General features: G+C 34.9%; 1 protein-coding gene across 1 annotated transcript; it reads left to right on the top strand.

Moving 5' to 3' along the window:
- Positions 1-4601: 4601 nt before the first annotated feature.
- Positions 4602-7852, top strand: LOC132176903 (pentatricopeptide repeat-containing protein At3g23020). Its single transcript, XM_059589065.1, has one exon. It carries the CDS (start codon positions 4814-4816, stop codon positions 7409-7411), a length of 2598 nt encoding a protein of 865 aa, XP_059445048.1. The 5' UTR covers positions 4602-4813; the 3' UTR covers positions 7412-7852.
- Positions 7853-8353: the final 501 nt, after the last annotated feature.

Genomic DNA, 8353 nt, shown 5'->3' with positions numbered 1-8353 from the left:
TCTTTGGTTCAGAAATGGTATGTTTCTTAAGCTATCATTGTTTGCTTCATGAAATTCTTTTATTGTTTTTAGGAAGTTTGTAGATAGATTCCTTACATGAAAGCCAAAATGTTGACCTGGCAAAAATTGTTTGACTTGGGCACCTATTTTCTCTCATAGTACAATTTTTTCTCCATTAAGAGATGTTGAAAAGGACTTTGTACGGTTTCCTGAGCGACCTCTTGAGGTATCAAATGTTGGTAATACTCCATTTGAGCCTATACTTGCTCTAATTGTGGATACTGATCCATATTTGTGGTAAAATTATACATATATGGTTTTTACAAAAATAAGGGGAAACTATACCTACTCTCTTCAACTCAATTTGCAAAGTCTTCCAATACTTCAAAAAGTTGTAAGGTACCTTACCAATTTACCAAGCCCTTTCATTTAATGCATCACATGATGTAAAATATCTGTTATATTCCCATAAATTTCATAAAACTATAGTTATATCCTTATATTAAAAAAAAAACTTAGCTAAACTGATTGCCAGGTTGTGGGTCCTTTCTTTTTTATTTTTGTCATTTTGACTTTCTCCAATATTATGATTTAACAGAAAATCCACTTCCTCTTCTAGTTTTATTACTATCATTCTTCTTCCTAATCTCATTGTATTGTGTTATTTGGTTGGGTTATAAAGAAAGTTAACTATTTTAGCTGTTTGATTTTAACTTTTAAGCCCTACGCAGGCCGCACCCACATTGACAAACAACACAAAACTTGCTAATTTACTAGGTTTCCTAGGTGCTCTTATTGTTTGGGTGTAGGCATGTGACATCAAGTCCCGTTCATATTTTCACATGTCACTTGACGTCGTTGCTTTAAATTACAAATCATATATATATATATATAAAAGCCAAATCACTCATAGAAGTACCTTAATGTTGCGACATGTGGCATGAACCTTTTTTATTTTAATGTTAAACGTGTTTTTTAAGACATAATTTGTAAACTCATTTTTTAAGAGTGAACCGGTTTTTACTTAAAAAATCGGTCATTAAATTAGCGCAATTAATTGCGTTTAATTATATTTGAAGAATTTTCATATAGAAATTATTTAATAAATTAAGTATTATTAATGTCAAAATCAAATAGGGAAACAAATAATGCAAATGAAGTTATTATGCATTATTATGTTTAATTACTTTAATATGTGGATTAGGGTTAGGTGCGGTAGTCCAAAACTACCGCACCCTGTGGTAGCCCAAAACGTGGTCATTTTGGGTATTAAACGACTACATTTTGGGCTACAAAAGTGAAATAAAAAGAAAATAATAAAATAATAAAAGTAATAATATAAAATTCATTAAATATTAAACTATTCAACAATTAAAAAATAAAAATATCAAAAAACTAAAACTATTAAAAAAATAAAAGAAAAAGAAAAAGAAAAATTAAAGGGGTGGCTCCATGGACGAATTGGGGGTGGACGAACCACCCCATGGCCAAGGGGGTGGTTGGACCACCCCCAAAAGGACAAAAGAAAAAAGAAAAAAAAATGGCCATTGATGACCGCCTCTTGAGCTCGTCAGATCCTTGCACCCGCGACAAGCTTCATGGCTTCCGTGATTTTCTGGGTATTTTCTATAGTATCAATCCACTCTTGTAGCTCACGGATACCACAATAAACTTGGGTCTACTGAGAAATGGGTTTTGGGTGTTAATGAATAGAAAGCAAAGAAATGTTAAAAATTGAAGGTTTTGCATAGACCCACATAGTTATATCAAAGAAAGCAACAATTTTTGATGGGTGATATTAGTAAAGAGTTTGATTTAGTGGGTGTGGTTTGGGTCACTGCAAAACCAATGGGATGGGAAGGTTTTAGCAATTTAGATTGGGGTTTTTGAGCTTTGAAGATTTTAGGTTTTTGGAGTGTGGCTTTGTGAAGGAAATTTGAAGAGACTTACCTGGAGGAGATTTTGGAGGATTGGTTCTGTGTTTTCCGGCAAGGATCCGACGAGCTCAAGAGGCGGTCATCAATGGCCTTTTTTTTTTTTTTTTCTTTCTTTTCTCTTTTATTTTTGGGAGTGGGCGGACACCCCTGGCCATGGTGGTTGGTTTGTCCACCCCAGTCTTCCATGGAGCCACCCTTTGACCAAAAATGGCTAACTTTATTTGGCAAAGGGTGTGAGTAACCCCTTTTCTTTTTATTTTTCTTTTATTTTTTTAATAGTTTTAGTTTTTTAATATTTTATTTTTTAATTATTGAATACTTTAATATTTAATGAATTTTATATTATTACTTTTATTATTTTATTATTTTTCTTTTTATTTCACTTTTGTAGCCCAAAACGTGGTCTTTTAATGCCCAAAATGACCATGTTTTGGGCTACCGCAGTGAGCAATAGTTTTGGACTACCGCACTTAAGCCTATGTATATAACATAATATTATATGTTCTAGTTGAATTAGATGAACTAAATGATAGGATGTAGAAACAAAATAGAAAAAAATTTCATTGCATTATTAATCAAAAATAATAAAATACCGGTTTAAAAAAAACTTAAGTTGCATGGGTTCAGTCGTTTAATAAAAAATAATAAAAAACTGGTTTTTTAAGAGGCATAAAGATTATTAATCAAAAATTTCATTGCATTATTTTTGGGTTTTTATATATATTGTATATTAATTATTAATTGTATAGATTGTCGGATTTTTACTCAACATAATGATTAGGTATTTATTTTTTATTTCATTAGCAAAAATAATCTTTATATATATATATATACACGATTAGCATCTTACGAGCAATTATATATTCGATGTCCAAACCAAAGTGTAAAATCACAACGGTCATCTTGGGGCTTATTTTTGCTTAGTGTCCATCAGTTTATAAAATCGTTAATTATTCGATATAACATGCTTCTTATTTGATATTTGCCCGAAACCTATTCGCCTATGAGATTTTTTGTTTATTTGTATGATTTACCCAGATTTTCAGATTTTTTTTAAAGTACGTTTTATGCTTTTGAAAGCAAAAGAAGGCAAAATTTTATTTGATTATTATACAAAAAATAAACTTTGAAACACCTAAGAGATAATTAAGATTTAATATAATGTGGGATGATTATTTGAATACATTGTTGATTGAAAGATGTTTTATAATTTTGCTATGTACTTTTTTAAGGCTCATCATTGCCTACTGTCTGTTATTTTTACTGTATTTGTATTGCATTTTTTATTTGGACTTTGTTGTTGGGTTGACCACCATTTTGTTGTTGTACGATTTTTTGTAACCCGTTTCCCTTATTTGATTAGAAAAAAAAAGAAAAAAAAAAAGATTCTTACTAACTTTCTATTAATGCTTTGATAATCATAATCCAAGTTTTCTTTTTGCTATTTTTTTTCTTTATATTTTTCATTTTAAACTATACATACGGGAACATAGATTTTAACGTGTTTTAATTTATATGGATTAAACTAATTAAAGTTAAATGCCTTATGATAGTAAAATTTTATGCGACTTATATATTTATGTAATGTTCTGTTTATAATTGTGTGTCATTATGTTGAGTAATATATTGGTGTATAACCTTTAATATGCCTTTTTATTTAAAAAGGCGTGATAGTTGTTGTTGTTGTGTTTTTTTTTTTTTTTTTCAACAACCTATAATGAAAAGTTAGAGTTTACATTTTGAAATTAAACTATAACAAAAAATCTTGTGTATACTTTTTTTTACAACCAAAGTACTTTTCGAATGTTCATAATTTGTGTTGAAATCTAATAAGTATTACACCAACAATATTAGAGATTCTTTCAAATTTTATATTAATATTCTGATTAAGCAAAATTCAAGTTTTCCTCTTGCAATTATGAACAATAAATTTCATAATACTTATGAAAAGTACGATTATAATATTTTTAAATTTTATAATTAAATTGTAATAAAAAATTTCGCGCATTGTACAAGTTATAAGCTAGTATAATAATAATAATAATTAATTATTATTATTATTATTATTATATTAAAAAAATAGAGATACACATAAAGATAGTCAATCACCCTTAATTGGTGAAAGGGGCCACCCATCACCGGTCACCGGATGAAGAGTGGTGACTCTTTTCTTGTAAGGCAACGTCTCCTCACCAAGGGTGTTCACCCCTCTCTATCAGTGGCCACTCCTCTTTGTGAAGGGTAGCCTCCATTCACCCTCTCCTTTTGTGAGTGCCCACCCCTTTTTGAGGGCGAACCTCTATATAAGTGTAAGGGATTTTTACTTCTGTTGAGCTCTTGATTCGGTCATTTTCTTATATTTCTCCTCATCTCAAGCTTACCCTCTCCCTTTCTCTATCTTTTTGTTTCTCTCATCTATTTGTAGGGGGGTGAGTAAAATGTTTTATGGAAAACATTTTTCTTATTTTTCGGTGTTTGTTACGACTGAAAAAAGTCAAATCTAAAACATACGATGCAAACCTTAAAAAATATTTTCAGCTAAAATTCTTGAAAATATTTTTTAACAAAACATTTTTGGTGGAAACACCGAAACAATCGGAACCTAAAATAAAAACATTATCCGCTAACGCCTCGTGTAATGGCGCTACCCAGTCCTAGTGTCACGTCGAAATACACCGCCTTTTAAGTTTTTAACTCCTCGAACGTCAACAATTTAAGTGGACTTGCCCAATATACTTCGAGACACTTGCCTGAACGAGCGCGAGACCATTCCAAGAGGGTGAAACTCATCGGCAGTTCCCCAAACTGTTGTTGTTTTGATAATTCTCAACCTTTTTTTCTTTTTTTCAAACAATTGGCGCATTCTTTTTGTGGAAATGCTTGTTAAGTTCCAACATTTAGATGCTAATTGCTTCCACATATTGGGTTCCTCAAGGAACTCACCCAGTACAGGAGTCTCAGTTTTTCCACTGGACCAAGTTGAGCTCAATAACAAGAAACACAGAGAACAGATAGTAGTTGAATGCCCCAATGGAGAATTCAAAAGGGTCGGTGGAGTTCACAGACAGTCCCATGATAGAAGAACTGGTGTTGTTCATGAACCTGGAGTGAAGAAACTGAGTGTGGTGAGAAACCCAGATAGAAAACAGAGAGGGAGCACTTGGGATAGCGGTAGAATCGTGAAAAGGAGGAATTTTGAGGTTGAGCTCAGGTCAGGGGGGGGAAATGGATTATTGGAGAAAGTGCATTCTAGATGTTTGACGAAATGGGTCAATTACGGTGGATGCATACCGGCTATATTGAAAGCATTGGATACGGTTGAGGATTTGGATGAGGCTTTGAGGCCATGGGAAGACACGATTGGTAACAAGGAAAGGAGCATAATTTTAAAGGAGCAGCTGAGTTGGGTGAGGGCCTTGGAGATTTTTGAGTGGTTCAAGAGAAAGGGTTGTTATGAATTGAATGTGATTCACTACAACATTATGCTTCGGATTCTTGGGAAAGCACGAAAGTGGAGCCATGTTGAGAGTTTGTGGGATGAGATGAATGTTAAAGGAATTGCACCAATAAATTCTACCTACGGAACTCTAATTGATGTTTATAGCAAAGGCGGGCTCAAGGAACAAGCACTTCTTTGGCTTGAGAGAATGAGCAACCAAGGGATGGAACCCGATGAGGTTACTATGGGGACTGTTATGCAGTTGTATAAGAAAGCAGGAGAGTTTCGAAAAGCCGAGGACTTTTTCAAGAAGTGGTCATTTAGTGAATCTTTGAGGCATGAGAATGCTAGTGCTACAACTACTGCTGAAGTGGGTAGTGCTTTGCAACCTCGTGCTAGTTTGAGCTCACATACGTATAATACATTGATAGACACATTTGGGAAGGCTGGGCAACTTAAAGAAGCATCTGAAACTTTTGCACAGATGCTCAAGGAAGGTATAGCTCCAAACACAGTGACTTTCAATACAATTATTCACATTTGTGGCAACCATGGCCAACTAGATGAGGTGGCCTCGCTGATTCAGAAAATGGAGGAGGTCCGATGCCCACCTGACACAAGAACATATAATATTCTCATTTTCCTCTGTGCTAGGCATGATAATATAAACATGGCAGCAAACTACTTTGCAAAGATGAAGGAGGCCTGCCTCGAGCCAGACCTTGTGAGTTACCGCACCCTCTTGTATGCATACTCCATAAGGCATATGGTTGACCAAGCTGAAGACCTGATATCAGAGATGGATGGAAGGGGTCTTGAGATTGATGAGTACACCCAATCAGCTCTGACTAGAATGTATATAGAAGCTGGAATGCTAGAGAAGTCATGGTTATGGTTCACGAGGTTTCATCTTTCCGGGAGAATGAGTTCTGAGTGCTATTCTGCTAATATTGATGCATATGGGGAGCGTGGCCATATTTTGGAAGCTGAAAAAGTTTTCATTTGTTGCCAAGAACAGAAGAAGCTGACTGTCCTTCTGTTCAATGTGATGATTAAAGCTTATGGGATAGGGAAGTGCTATGATAGAGCATGTGAATTGTTTGATGGTATGGGTGGCTATGGTTTAGTTCCAGACAAATGCAGCTATAATTCTTTAATACAAATTTTGGCTAGCGGCGACATGCCACACATAGCAAAACCCTATCTGAGGAGGATGCAGAAGGCAGGACTGGTAAGTGATTGCATCCCATATTGTTCTGTGATATCAGGCTTTGTAAAGTTAGGTCAATTGGAAATTGCAGAGGAACTATATCAGGAGATGATCAGATTTAATGTGCAGCCCGATGTAATTGTCTATGGGGTACTGATAAATGCTTTTGCCGATGCTGGAAGTGCTAAAGAAGCTATCAGTTATGTTGATGCAATGGAAAGGGCAGGTTTGCCTGGAAATACGGTTATATATAACTCCCTCATCAAGCTTTATACAAAAGTTGGCTACTTGAAAGAAGCAGAAGAAACATACAAAATGCTTCAATCATTAGAGGAGGGTCCGGCTATATATTCTTCGAATTGTATGATTCATCTTTATAGTGAGCGATCTATGGTTAAACAAGCAGAAGAGATTTTTAACAGCTTGAAGAGAAAGAGGGATGCAAATGAATTTACTTATTCAATGATGTTGTGCATGTATAAGAGAATTGGGAGGTTTGAGGAAGCCATTGAAATTGCAAAACAGATGAGAGAACTGGGAGTTCTAACCGATTTGTTGAGTTATAATAATGTGCTTGGGTTGTATGCAATGGATGGCAGATTCAAGGAGGCAGTGGAAACCTTCAATGAAATGATAAAGGCTGCTATTCATCCTGACAATTGTACATTCAAATTACTTGGAGTTGTTCTGGTGAAGTGTGGGGTTCCAAAGCAAGCTGTTGGCAAGCTGGAAGCAACTATGAAGAAGGATGCTCAGAGTGGTTTGCAGGCATGGATGTCAACTCTCTCATCTGTGGTTGGAGTGGATGATTATGATGACTTATAAATATTTTATCTTAGCAACCAGCGTTTTTACTATGACATATCTGTTTTAAGGTTACAAGATAAAGTTCATTGATGAAATTCACATGCTTACCTGGTTGAGAGCTTCTTGAATGTAATTCTTCACAATTGTAAAGCTGAAAAATCAATGTGAAGTTGAAAATGTCCATCATCCTGTATTCAACATATATTGTGCAGATTTACCTGAAGGCATTAGAAGGACCAGAAAGAAGTCCGACAAGAACATGTGTTGAGGATGTGAGGAAAAACACAGGGCCCTTTGCTTGTAGAACAAATGGCCTCGTATAGAGTTGATTGCCTGAACAGTGTATGTATAATATAGCAAACCCGAGTAGTTAGAATATGGTTTTGTCGAGTTGAATTGAACATTTTGTAAATTCACTTGTATGAGAAGCCTGCGTGACAGGGATAATTAAGAATGCCAGTGATGATGTCTTCTACTGTTGTAATATTCTCTTTTAATCATTTTGCCAGTGATGGCATTTTGACCTGTCTCTCCTTGCATGCATTTTTGGTGCAGAAGTTTCTCTGAGTTTGTATGAATGTCACCAACTTTCTCTGAAAATGGCCTGGAAATGGATAACCCATTTGCACTATATAATAGGGATTTATCTCTATTTTGCCCATCTTCAAGCTTTAATTAGGATCTTCTCCCCCATTATTTTGTAGCTAATATGAACACGATTTCAGTGATTTACTCTAAGCTGTTAATTATGCCATTGAAATGGGAATTGGTAATTTATCTAAATCAGCTGTGCTTTGTAGCTTCCGCGGTGGGGGGTTTGATAACCCCTTTTAAGAAGTATATGTAAATCCTGGTAGCTTTTGGGGCTGCATTTACTCCACTTGTACTATTGTTTCCTTTATGAAACTGGATTCTGCAGATTCCATCTTTACGTGTAAAGCCTGAATTGTGCAGCAGAAG

This window comes from Corylus avellana, chromosome ca4 (genome assembly GCF_901000735.1).
Source record: "Corylus avellana chromosome ca4, CavTom2PMs-1.0".
Classification (NCBI taxonomy): Eukaryota; Viridiplantae; Streptophyta; class Magnoliopsida; order Fagales; family Betulaceae; genus Corylus; species Corylus avellana.
This window is presented reverse-complemented; position numbering and strand designations above follow the sequence as displayed.

Excerpts from the sequence above, each read along its gene's own strand:
- LOC132176903 (XM_059589065.1), top strand. The coding sequence starts at position 4,814 with ATGCTTGTTAAGTTCCAACATTTAGATGCTAATTGCTTCCACATATTG.